Here is a 12,653-nt window from a genome sequence, read left to right as displayed (position 1 = left end):
ATTGTATCTCATTGAAATTCGTATTGGACTCGATTGTTTTTAAATGTTTTAACAAAGTTAAATTTGCCTAAAACTCAATGCAACACTGTTTCAAATCAATTCAGTGTGTTTGTAGTTCTCTCATGCAGCAGGAGGCGGCAGCATAACCTGAGTAAAACTGCCTGAACCTGATGGGCAATTCTTCAGAAGGCCTATTTCATTGGAATGAACTTGGTGTGAACTTCAGGGTAGCCAGGGGAAGCTCCCCTAAAAACCTAATTTGTGAAATTTTGTGGGGTCTCTAAAATATTGAAAATATGCTATTTTTGCCTTCACTAATTCCCTTTAATAAAGATAAAGGTATGCATGCTATTCTATCATCACCATTATCATATCATAAACTTAACTCTTCTAATCAAGGATCAGAAAGAAAACTAACTTTCTTAGACCCATGCAGTGGCTGTGATTCATTTAAGATAAAGCACCAGGTGAAATAATGGAAAAGCTTTGTACAGCAAGTAGGACAGGTTGAGGGGATTGTGTGAAAACATCGCTCCAGTCTGTACATGTTAATGGACCCCCCCTCGGAAAATACACTCAATTTAGAAAATGACATCTTAGGTTGATTATTGGTAAAAAAAAATAAAAAAAATAAAAACAAAAATAAAAAAACCCTAACAGATTGTACATAAGTAAGACAGTACAGGAATGTAACTTAGAAGTATTCATCAGAGGCATTAATATACAATGATATGTAAATCCAATTAGTACTGTACATTGTTGGTGTGTCTCACATATTACAGCCCCACAAACCTAAAAGTAAGTTAAAAGGAAGTTCCATTCTACCTCTGTGGTTTCCACACAGACTCAAGCTGCTTAACAAAAAGATAACCTTGAAATATCAGGAAAAGATCGACACCACAGCACAATGTCTTTGACAACAAGCAATGAAAGCAGATGTATTTATCTAACATCATCTTCCCATCTTAAGCCCACAAAGAATGGCATTGTGACAAACCATGTGAAAAAGAAACGAGACGAGGAAGGGAGATTCTGGTATATTGAAATTCTGTGTGTTTGCGAAAGGAGGAAGTTGCAAATGTCATAACTTAAAATAATTTCAATAGAAAACTTTTAAACTACAAGACATATGAAAGCACAAACACAAGACACATCAGGATTCACAAGGATTTACAAGACGTCAAAGTACAGACACAAAATGTAGTAGTCCTACAGTATTTTGATCAGTTGACTTCAAGAAATACACAAATACACAGGGGTTAAGAACCGAGAGTAAGTACATAATACAATATATTCTGAGATCTATGTATGGCAACACAATTCAGTGGATGCACCACAGCTTAAAATACATGGTAGTTGGTATAAAAAAAAAAACATCACCCAGTCTTTTGACTTTATATTTAATAATATTTAGTGGTTGCCACTTAACATCTAGCATTAACATTTACCTCCTGTGGCATGATTTCTCTTCAAAAGTAAAATATCACATTGACTGCACCCATCCTCTGAATTCTCAATACAACATGTTTCTATATGCAGGCTGAGGTATGAAGGTACGGACCCAACCTGTAGTCCAGTCATTATCTTCACTAAACTTCCTGAAAACTACTCATTATTTCCAGAATCAGACAATCTGGTGTTGTCCCCCTGTGACTGGTTTTGATGGATTTAACTGATCAAAGATCTCCGGCAGACAGGTGAAGGGATACAGAGGTCAGGGTACTGGTTTGGTTACTCGTTGGCAGTGACAGAGATGGGGTTGTCATAGGCTGCTCCCTCCAGGTCCTCTACCCGTTTCCTGCGCATCTCTGGAGGAGGTCTTGGTGGGGGATTCTGAGGAGGATTCTTGATGCTCTCTCCAACTGGCGTTCGGGTCTCCTTTCTTGGAAGAATGGGCTCCCAGTGTTCACCTCGGATAGCAGCCTAGAAAGAAGATGACAAGGAATACAAGTCAGTAATGGTTGGGTTGTGTAAGATCAAGTTAAGCATGCTTGAGATCTTTAGCTCAAATTGCAACAATAATGGGAAGATCAGTAGCAGAGGTCCTTATTCTGTACACTTGCAGTTGTATGCATAATTAGATAAAAGGTGCATCCTGGAAAGCTTTCTATCTTTGGGCACCGCATCTATAGTGCTATTGAAGAACTCAGGCACACCCCAGACTGGTCAGATTTCATAACTACAGGGCCATGTCTTAACAGATGTATCCGTCATGAAACCTCTCTTTGTTAGCATTTCCTTGTTTCCGCCAACTGGCCACTTCCTGCCTCATCTAGGAACTTAAACTGATTCAACCCGCTATACTGTATGAATGTGGTAAAAGCTACCAACTTACCACAAGGTAGATGAGGCTGGCAATGCCGAGGCAGACACATCCGAGGACAGTAGCGAGCATAAAACCTCCAGGTACACAAAGTCTAAGAAAGGCAGAAAGGGATTTTGAAGTGGAGAGACTACAATGACAAGTCTTTTGTTTGAGAGACTGATTGGGAATGACAGGAATGCTGTCCAGCCAAGGAAAGATTTAGTGAACTCACGCAGCATGTAGAAATGCTCTGACATAGTAGTTCCTAGTCAATGGGCCAAAGGATTTGACACACACAGTGAAGCAGTACTGGCCCCTGAGGGAAAGAAAGTCATATGAGTGAGCAATAAGCTTCACTAGCGATCACAGAACTTGTCCAATAAAATAATTAATATTATATGAAAATGACCTCACTTACGTTCTTTCCATACTAGTGCCCTTGGACCTCTTGCTTCTGGGGTACTCAAGTAGACACACAAACACCCCAGCAGCGCTAGTTATCTGTCAAGGCTGTTTCATCTTACAAAGTTCACTAAGTCATATAGTAACTATGGTACAAAGAATATGTAAGAATATGCAGAACGTGGTAAGAATGCCAGATGAAAAACTATCATGATTCATATATCTAAATGGAAGTGAACACTCCAAAAGATTGATTATATATGAATAAACGCTTAATACGGTACAAAATAAAGCCTTATAATAGCATTGTGCTCAGCCTACTGTGTAATGTACCAAATGTGTTACGCCTAAAGACAGTCTTTCAGCTTCTATCAACCTCATGTACACAGAGCAACTAAACTGGGTGTAAACACTTATGTTCTGTGCCACTGTAAAAATAAATAAATACTGCTTTAATTTACTCAAACTCCACTACTTTTTAGTCACCTAAATCACATCAGAGCTTTTAGGTTTGTGATTTGTGCACAGACATCAGTTGTGGTAAAGACAATTCACATTCATGACAGTAGATCTTTGAAGAGGGCCACTGGGAACTGGATGTTGAACATTTTCAAAAAAGAGACAACTTGAGTGTTACTTCTTTAGATTTTCTATAAAGGATACACTGCATAAGCAGCAAACTGCCAGCCTCTGAACTGTCCAGCAACCCCCACAATGCCTCCAGTGAGGAGAACTGAAACAAGGAAACAGGAAGATAAAATTTAAACTTTTAACAAACAATACACCTTTTATGACCACACTCAGATGCAAGCCGGTGGCGATTGGGGCATGGAATTGACTGAAATGCAGTTTAATTTCTAATTAAGGCAGGCCGGAATTATTTTTAAAAGGATTTAATATTATGTTGTAATAAAATCAATAAGTATTTAACTTTTTTTTAAAACTACTTTAGCCTACTTAATTTACTCAATCAGCACGCTGGTTCACGCAGCAAAAAAAACACAATTTCCTGTGAAAATATTTTATTTGAATTAAACTGCTCATGTAAATTAATCAGACACTCATCTCTGTGAAACTCAGAAAATGGCCAGCTTTTTTCCTCACAAAAAGTGTTTATACTCACTGAGTCCCGACGCCAGAGCCTGCTCATTGGCCCACATTGCCCACTCTATTTTCCCCATTGCGTTCACCTAAACTGTCCCTCTGCAAACGGCCGTGACTCTCCAGAGAGCGACTTTTGGCTGTTTCTACAAGGAAGCGTGTGTATACAGCTTACGGGATGTGAGGTGTGTAGCAGATGTGTTAGTTTTAGGGGCAGGGCTTATTCGTCGTCATTTCCGAACAGTGTAGGACTGCAACGCGAGGGGAGGGGCTAACAAATCACGCCCACCAGGTAAGAGTAGGCCTAATGATCAAACATCCAGGTGGAGTTCATGAATTTCATATACAGATCTTGATAAACTCTGTCTTCATGAGGTTATTTCGTTTATAAACAAACCACTTGAAAGACGTCTGATTCATATCCATAAAGCAGCGTTTCCAAACCGCTTCTGGAGTAGACTACCTTCTTGTCTTGCATATTTTAGAGCTGTCCCTGCTCCAACAAAGCTGATTAAAATAATTAGCTTGTTCTCAAGCAGCTTCAGGAGTTCATACAGAGTCGATCATTTCAATCAATCAATTTAGAGATCTAAATCATGCAGGACAAGGGAGAGGTTTGGGGAATGGTGCCACATAGAAATGAGCCTTTTTATGTCTTCAGAGTCAACTCAAACCTGATTATTTTTGTTTCCTTCCTTTGGACGTGACCCTGACAAAAAAAGTACTAAATCAAAGTTGAATCTGGAAATGGCAATAAGCAAAAGAAACAATTATATTGACTAAAATATATTTTATTTATTGTTACAGACATTGATATAACTCCAGTATGTACTGTAGGGCTGAAACTGTGTTTTCACAAGATGAAAATAAAAACAATTAAAGTCCTGTTAGTCATTTACCTCTGAAACAGATTCTATATGGAGATACTGAGAAATCAAGAGCGCTATACAGGATCATACAGGAATAATGAGTGAAAAAGAGATGGGGAGAAACACACCACTACAGTTTGATAATTAAAGAAGACATTTTAGCGTCCACAATGTTAAGGGAGGTGACTGGTGTTGCTGTGATTTGTAAAAACCTAGTTACATAATGATTAATGATGATTCATCTCTCCTGAATTGGCTTCATTATTGCTCAGAGGAACTTTGTCCGATTAGGGCTGCGTGGCGTCACTCAGTTTTCTTCGGCAACCCATTAGATCCAAGTAGATGCTGAGTGGGATCCTCCACAACACAAGGGCCTGGTCCAGCCTTGAACACAAAACAAGAAAATATCTTTTGTCATCATGTCACTGACTCATCCTCTGCAAGTGTGTCTGAGTGTTAACATCTAGAAATGCATCTAATTTAAAACCATGTTCTAATTAAATCAAACCTAAATAAAGACTGCTATTTAATAAAGAGTGCAGTTTAATACAACATTTAAGGGCCAAGACGCTGAACGTAACATCATTAAAGCAGAGGAACTACTGCATATGACGAATGGTGCCACAATTTTCAACTGAAGAAGTGCAACACAAAGTTATGTAAAAGGAAATGTGGACACGAATCTAAACTTGTCTCGCAATCTGACAATTGACATCATCATTCTTCTGTACTGTTTATTGTTCAGCCTTGTGTGTGTACCTTGGTACTAATAATGTAGCTTATTCCCTTTGGCATGGGCTCTAGACCAATAGCCTGTTTCAGCTCCTCAGTTAGAGCAGCAGAGTTGACTGGAAGGCCCTTAATAAACCTGCAGAGAAGGAAAGAAACATTCATAGACTCATTTCAAATAGGCAAACTCTGTAAAACAGCTTACTTGGAACCCAAAAAAAACCCACCCACCTATCATTGTGTATATAAATGATATTTTTAGATGAATTACTTAGTGTGTATGTGAGTAATATTTTGCAGAGGGCTACGCCCTGAAGCTAATTACGTCTGGTAACTGTCAACTCACTGTCCTCCGTTGGTCTCTGGGGGAAAGAAATGTTGAACCACCTGAACAAACTCAGGAACATGGTGCTGTAGAGTGAAGATCACAGCGTTGGGTCCTGCATCAAATGTGTAGGCCAACTGAAGGGAAACAAACAGACTGTGACCAGTCATTCAAAGAGAGAGAGTCTTTCTGTTCCCCAGTTTGAAAGGTTTCACATCTTCATTACACCATCTCAGAAATTCAGCTGCATGAACTGAGGCAAATGTCTGACAGTAGACTGACAGCAGTGATGCAAAAGTAAGGTGACTACAAATATACATGGAGTACATTTATAATTAGAAGACTGCCAGAGACAAATGATCTGAAGAACTTTTAAAGTAAATTTGTAGTTTACATGTTTTAGCTTGATTAACTGCACATCAAATATTCCACATAACTGATGTGACCATTTCTCAACACATTTCACAATTATTTTACTTTCTTTTATTGTCAGAGTTGTGTTATCGTTGAGTGACAGTAATAATGCAGTACACACTGGGTTAACACACTACACCAACAGCACTTATACATAGAAAGCATTCTGCTCTTTCGTTGAAAAGAGGCGTAAAGTTGCTCACCCTTGTCTCCCCGTAGTGTGAATTATACCGATGCACCAAATTGATAACCTGTTGAGACACACTGTTGAGGTAGAAGATGGGAGGGTACGTATCAAGGCAGGTGGCATGGAACTGGTTACTGTCCTTCATGGTTAGTTCAGCAAATGCAGCAAAGTCCTTTCTCCGCACCGCTTCAATCATCTTTACCATCCGGCCTGGGGCGACAGACGCAGCTCGGTGCTACACACACACACACACACACACACACACACACAGTAACAATACATTTTTAATGTCTAAATGAACATAATCTTCACATTTAACAGTACTGTACACTGAATAATGTGAGTTTGAGACTGAATAGAATCAGAATCATTGTTACTGCAAAATAGGTTTACATACAAAGAATTAGCTTTGGTATTTTGGTGCATAACAATAGCCATAATTGGTAAAAACTTTAGAAAGATAAAGCCCTTCAGATCAAATATTATACTTGTAAAATACAAAACCGACAAAAATATATTCAAATGTAAAATAATAATAAAGAATATGAACATTACCTTTAAAAGACAGCTTGTTTGTACACTGGTTTGCATACCAGAGGTGCTGCCCACTGGCTTCCTCTCTGCACTGGCCTGTGACAAAGTGCATTAATTAAGCCTGATATAACTTTTACTGTTTTCAATCAAAGGGTGCATTTTGTGCTCTAGTCCAGGCACTGGCTCCACATGTTACACAACAGATTTGTCATTTATAAAAGTAAGAAATCAAGTATGTGACTTTCACCATAGAGCACAAATGCCACAATGACACAGATGTCTTATTTTGTCACTTTCAGTCTCAAACGCACACAAACTGACCTACCACTAGTACAAGGATTCTGAGCTCAGGCCAGTGGGTCTCTGGCTCCACCTGCTGGGCTACACTGTCCTTGCCGTCATCTTTCTTTCCCATGATCCACTGGACAAATCCTCCATACATACTCCGGCAAGCGCTACCTGAGCCTTGTCGAGCAATCTCAGACAACTCCCCCTCTACGCCAAACACCCGGGCCAGGGTGTAAACTGCAATACAGGGATGAAAAAGTAAGGACGAAAAAGCGGAAAGTAGGTTAAAAGAAGATATATCAAATAGGAGATGGACACTGCATACTGGAGAATGGGCACATTCAGGCAACATAAAATAGTTTGAACCTTTCTTATTCTATGCTGTTGAGCTATCAAAAAAAAAAAATACAAAATCAGTGTAATTTCGGTCATGTATTGAAATAGAACTTACAAACACACTCTCACCTAGACAAGCGAATCCAGCAGCTGAGGAGGCAAGCCCGGCAGCAGTGGGGAAGTTGTTAACAGAGCAGATGTGGACTTTGTGAGACAAACCAGTTGAATCCAAACCGGGTTCCCCATCCTTACGTCTCTTCCTTGCTAATCGGCGAACTACATACAGAAACAGAAAAATGAGCGTGGCCTGCACTCTCTCTAACTCCCAGTTTTTGTCCTCTATCTTTTAATAGTAAAAAAAAACAGGGCCAGGACTCACTTTCTCTAAGACAGGACTGTAGTCTTGGATGGGTTATGTCCTCCTCTTTACCATTGAGCCATATTCGATCTTCCTGAAATGATCTGCTGGTTGCAACTGTTGTTGTTGTTTTAAGCTTGACAGGAAGAGGAAGACAAAACAGATGTAGATCAAATTGTACTTGTCACTTATACAACACCAGATCTTAAAAATTTAGCCTCAAGATAGCTGCAAATCATATATGAAACCATTTATGTTATCCATCATCCCGGCACAATTCAACACAAGGGCAATATTTTCTATAATTGGAATCAAATAAATATTTTTCAGCAACCACAAAACAAATGCTGACACCATATTCTAATGCAGTGGCTATTTTGCTAACCTAAATCTGTATTGTCAATGATTGATAAAAATTCAATCCACTTTTTCTGGGGTGGGGGGGGGGGCATGAACGTTTGTTTTTTGCTAATGGGGGGGTGCATGACAGAAGGAGTTTGATAATGCCATTTCTGCTACAAATCTTGTACATAGTTTTGCCAGTTCAGCATGCAGAATAAGTGAACAACAAGTGAATAAATATTTCAAAACTGACCATCCAAACTGAAACTAGCCTACCAGCAATGTTGGGCAGTAAGGCGTTACTACTAACTAGTTACTGTAATAATATTTCTTTTCCCAGTAACTAAGTAGTGTAACTAATTACTTTTCTAAAACGGTAATATTATTACCACGACTGTGCGACAGCTCAGCGGCACCGGACTTTGTTGTTAATGTCCGCTGATAGCCAAACACTAAAGGAAGCATGGAGAGCGAGGGGGAGAGGCGTTCTTTCCACCGCTGTAAGTAGCTGCTACCATTATTGTGTCACAGTCTAAGATGCAAAGAACATTGTCGTCTATAGTAAACTCTGTGCGAGCAGCAAAAAGCTTTCAACCACGAACATTTCTACATCTGATTTATTGAAGCATCTGCAGAAGCAGCACAGCAACGTGAAACTTATAGAAAGAAACTCAGGCAGCTACTGCCACTGATGCTCTGACTCGTCGGGAGAGACTGGCGTTAATGTAACGTTTTGTAACTACTGAATACTGTGCATAAAAACCGCTGTTTAAAAGTCGGGATTTACATACGTAGAAACGTTAGGCCTAGGCTATATGCTCTGTAAATACCACACTCCTTGCTGCTGTTATGGATATGATCTTAGTTAAAAGGTCGGGGAACACTGCTTTGTTTGGGGGTGAAGGGGGGTGGTAGTGAAAACCCATAATTAGCCAATACTGTGGGCAATTATCAACGCTGACCGCCACATACTGATTTTCCAAATTTTTACCAGGCATATTTAAAATAATTTTTTAGCTGTATTGAGGAGCATATATTCGTGCAGCACCTCCTGGCTCGGCTCGCTCCCTCTTTCTCTCTCTCTCTCGTGAACACCCCCACCCCCCCCCCACTGTCATTCTGTGGGAAACACTGGAAGTAATATAGTAACGTGAGTAGTTACTTTTATCACCCAGTAATAAGTAATAATATTACTTTTTTAAGGAGTAATAAGTAACTAGTAATATATTACAATTTCTGAGTAACTTGCCCAACATTGCCTACGAGTAAACACAAGCATGCGCTGACAAGCATTAGGGCGTACTCACACTAGGCCCGGTTGACTTGTACCTAACCCACATTGCGCCTAACCATTCGAGCCGGATGTTAAGTCGGTGATTCCCACACACTTGTTTGTGGCGGCCCGCCACATATTATGTGATTTTTTCTTACTAGGCCTATTTAAATTCGCAGAGTGCTGCGCATATTAAGGTAAGCCTATTCGTGCAGCACCTTGTCTGTCTCTGTCTCATGAACACTGCTGCACAAATCTGTCCAACACAACTGTCGATGTCGGAGAGCGACCTTTAAAAAAGTTATTAGCAAACTTGTAAGAAGCCTAGCTAATAAGGAGAGCTATTTTAACGTTAGTTCACTGCTGGGTTGTCGAGATAATCACGCTGTACATCGCTGGAAGTCAATACCGACTGTCATTCTGTGGGAAACGCTGCACTTAATTGGGAAACAAAGTGCTCTCTCTCTCTCTCTCTCACGGCACAGTGGAGTTTGTGTCGGGGTTCCGTGCTCGGGCACCGTTAGCGATCACGCTACAGGCGTATCGTGCAGGAGCGATCACACTGGTCAAACGAACAGGACTTTGGGGTTTAAACGTGCTCGGGCACGGTACGGATCGCCTAGTGTGAGTAACAGTTACACCCTTTGCCTCTTTTACACTTTTATTTATGAAGTTTTTAATGTGATGGCAGGAAAACGTTGGCTCACTGGAGCAGCTCGGGGCAGGAACACTTGAGAAAGCTGACTGTTTTCCTACAATATTCATGAGAATGCTGTTAACTCTTACCTGGTCTTGATGCAAAGTAACGCTCAGAGATGAGTTAATGGGTAGAATTAATTCTTCATTTCTCTTGCCCCCTGAAAAGTAAGTTTTAAAAACAGAGTGTAACTGAGGTGACACTATTATCAGAATAATAACAATGAAACAATCTGCATATGCTCGACACTAAGTATTCAGTGAAGCATGAATCTATTCACCATACAAGAAACACATTTTTTGTATTGTAGATTAGATAAAATATAGTTTACTGGAGACTAAACATAACTTAAGTCGATACTTACAGTATTTGATGACAGCTATGTTCACCGGAGCAGTACATGTAACTATGTTGGGCTTGTCCATACTATCCTCAGGCATAGCTGTATATGTTAACCGATGATTGCATTGATAAAACTGTGCCTTAATATCCTGAAACACACTGTACGAGGCTCCTCCCGTGTTTAGCAGGTAACGTTTAAGCTAACTATAGTCAACCTTCCAACTCAACCGTACTTTACCTCGAGGTCTCTCTCGATTGGTTGGTGTTGAGCATGTGGCAAACCCCGCCACCAATCAGAGCCGCGCAGTTTTCACGAAGCAGCCGGAGTAGCCAATGACAGATCATCTGACCACAGTCGTGCGAAAATGGTGTAAGGACAGAGACCCTCCCACAGCAGGACTCGAGCTCTGCGTACCTCTGTTTGTTGGGGTAGCGTTGATTCAAATCTATACAGAATTTGTATACTAATCTAACTGTATATCTAAAGCTGTATTAAGGTAAGTACAAGTGGAAAAAAAATAGTGTGATAGTGTTGAAAAGTACTGTACTTATGTACAAATTTGAGGTACTGAATATTTCCATTCTTTCCAAATCCCACTAAGTTACACGCCAGAGGCAAATCGTACTTATGGCTCCAATACATTTATTTAACACTTATACTTGTTATTCACAACATATTTGATGACACAACTACAGTATAAAGCAGTTAAAATTAGCATGACCAATTAAAACATTAAAGTGCTGCTTCTATGAGAAAACTGTTGTGATTTGGCGCTATATAAGAAAAATTGAATTGAATAATGCATTAATATAAATATTCTAATTTAGTTTAACAATGACAGTAGCCATTCTGCCTGCATAATGAGCCTACTTTAGATACTTAAAAGTACATGTTGTGGATAGTACTTGGGTACCTTTACTGTTTAAATTCAGGACTTTGACATTGAGCATTTTTACACCTGTATGGTTAGTTTTATTTAAATGAACGATCTGAAAACTCCTTCCACCAATGGTGATAAGCAAACCCTTTAGCCATCTACAGTAGTAACTCTTTTTCCTTGTAGAATTAGATGTTTATCCTCTTCCACCTGGCAACACAGGAAAACAAAAGTGCAACTCAATGATAAAGTGTAGACCTTAGTATCACTAAGCTGTAGTGTTTGTAAAAACGAATGCCTGACTGTAAAGCCCTGCTAACTGCAGGGCTAACAGTTATAAAAGTGTTTCCATTGGTTATTCGACTGTGGCTCAATACTACATGTTGACTGTGGAAAGAAAGCTTGCTTATTAGCTGCACTGTTATTAGACTTGACAGAGCATTTCTTACAAATAAAAAATTTAAATCACGTTCCTCCTTCATGCTTTTTATTTTAAAAGTAGTCGGATACATTTGAGAATCTGTTAACTCTAGTTTCTGAAAAAAAAAAAAAAAGAAATTTGAAATTGTTTATTCAGCAAAAAGTCAATCATCCTTAAAGAAACAGTAAGTCAACTGTTTCCTATGGTGGTGAGACACAGTGTAATGATGCTGCTAAGCTCTGTTCCTTCAAACATGATAATTGTGTTCCTTGACCCAATGGAACACAATCTGTGTAAAAAACAAAAATGGAAACCGCTTCTTCATAATAACTGATCATTTTAGAAATGCTTCACTAGGAAAAAAACAAACATTTAAGGCTTTTTTGGAATTTTTATGTAAACCTTTAAGATACATGTAAGCAAAAAGAAAATATCCAAATTCACCATCCGAAGCAAATGGAAGACTGTCCCTAAATAAGACAAGTGTACTGTATTCAAAGAACAGTCTAAATAAAATGCAGCAGTACGTTTCATCTAGTTTCTTGTGATTGAAGAACAGAAATCAAGCATGGTGAAAATAAAGAAAAAAAAATGAGTAACTACTGAGAGGAAGTAGAGGAGCCAAACAGTGCCATGAGCTGTCAGGGGTATAACACAAGCAGTGCAAATTCACAGCAACTTGACTGAGAAGAGATTGCAAAAGAACACTTTATTTGACTGTGTCTGTGTGTGTGTGTGTGTGTGTGTGTGTGTGTGTGTGTGTGTGTGTGTGTGTGTGTTCTACCCCCCACCACTTATGCCACAATGTCAACTCCACTTTGCTGCTCTTCCCTCTTGGTATGCAGATTCCAG

The 12,653-nt window shown here is 39.4% G+C and overlaps 2 protein-coding genes and 1 long non-coding RNA gene across 4 annotated transcripts in view; 1 reads left to right on the top strand and 2 right to left on the bottom strand.

Moving 5' to 3' along the window:
• Positions 1-1,022: 1,022 nt before the first annotated feature.
• Positions 1,023-4,010, bottom strand: LOC123957252 (cytochrome b-245 light chain). The gene is made up of 6 exons (XM_046029928.1): positions 3,831-4,010; positions 3,371-3,440; positions 2,724-2,798; positions 2,538-2,621; positions 2,336-2,417; positions 1,023-1,923 (listed from the first exon to the last, which is right to left on the bottom strand). Exons 1-6 carry the CDS (start codon positions 3,886-3,888, stop codon positions 1,732-1,734), a joined length of 561 nt encoding a protein of 186 aa, XP_045885884.1. The 5' UTR covers positions 3,889-4,010; the 3' UTR covers positions 1,023-1,731.
• Positions 4,011-4,583: 573 nt separating this feature from the next.
• mvda (mevalonate (diphospho) decarboxylase a) lies at positions 4,584-10,717 on the bottom strand. Its single transcript, XM_046029919.1, has 10 exons — positions 10,525-10,717; positions 10,250-10,320; positions 7,870-7,984; positions 7,620-7,766; positions 7,192-7,391; positions 6,888-6,962; positions 6,349-6,567; positions 5,753-5,868; positions 5,437-5,545; positions 4,584-5,061 (listed from the first exon to the last, which is right to left on the bottom strand). Exons 1-10 carry the CDS (start codon positions 10,598-10,600, stop codon positions 4,981-4,983), a joined length of 1,209 nt encoding a protein of 402 aa, XP_045885875.1. The 5' UTR covers positions 10,601-10,717; the 3' UTR covers positions 4,584-4,980.
• LOC123957258 overlaps positions 9,570-12,653 on the top strand; it is a 10,963-nt gene continuing 7,879 nt past the window's right edge. The window contains exons 1-2 of one of the 2 annotated variants that reach the window (XR_006821768.1): positions 9,570-9,660; positions 9,949-10,087. This is a non-coding gene — a long non-coding RNA (uncharacterized LOC123957258). The other variant, XR_006821767.1, reaches the window with a different exon arrangement.

Source organism: Micropterus dolomieu, linkage group LG19, assembly GCF_021292245.1.
Source record: "Micropterus dolomieu isolate WLL.071019.BEF.003 ecotype Adirondacks linkage group LG19, ASM2129224v1, whole genome shotgun sequence".
Classification (NCBI taxonomy): domain Eukaryota; kingdom Metazoa; phylum Chordata; class Actinopteri; order Centrarchiformes; family Centrarchidae; genus Micropterus; species Micropterus dolomieu.
Note: the sequence above shows the minus strand (reverse complement) of the source record. Positions and strands in the feature narration are given on the sequence as shown.

Bases quoted from the DNA above. Each gene is read 5' to 3' on its own strand.
- LOC123957252 (XM_046029928.1), bottom strand. From the start codon at position 3,888: ATGGGGAAAATAGAGTGGGCAATGTGGGCCAATGAGCAGGCTCTGGCG. The intron at 3,441-3,830 runs GTGAGTATAAAC...TCCTTGTTTCAG, and splicing joins GGCTCTGGCGTCGGGACTCA to TTCTCCTCACTGGAGGCATT. The intron at 2,622-2,723 runs GTAAGTGAGGTC...TCTTTCCCTCAG, and splicing joins GGCACTAGTATGGAAAGAAC to GGGCCAGTACTGCTTCACTG.
- mvda (XM_046029919.1), bottom strand. From the start codon at position 10,600: ATGCCTGAGGATAGTATGGACAAGCCCAACATAGTTACATGTACTGCT. The intron at 7,767-7,869 runs GTGAGTCCTGGC...TTCTGTATGTAG, and splicing joins ACAGTCCTGTCTTAGAGAAA to TTCGCCGATTAGCAAGGAAG. The intron at 7,392-7,619 runs GTGAGAGTGTGT...CCTGTATTGCAG, and splicing joins TGCTGGATTCGCTTGTCTAG to TTTACACCCTGGCCCGGGTG.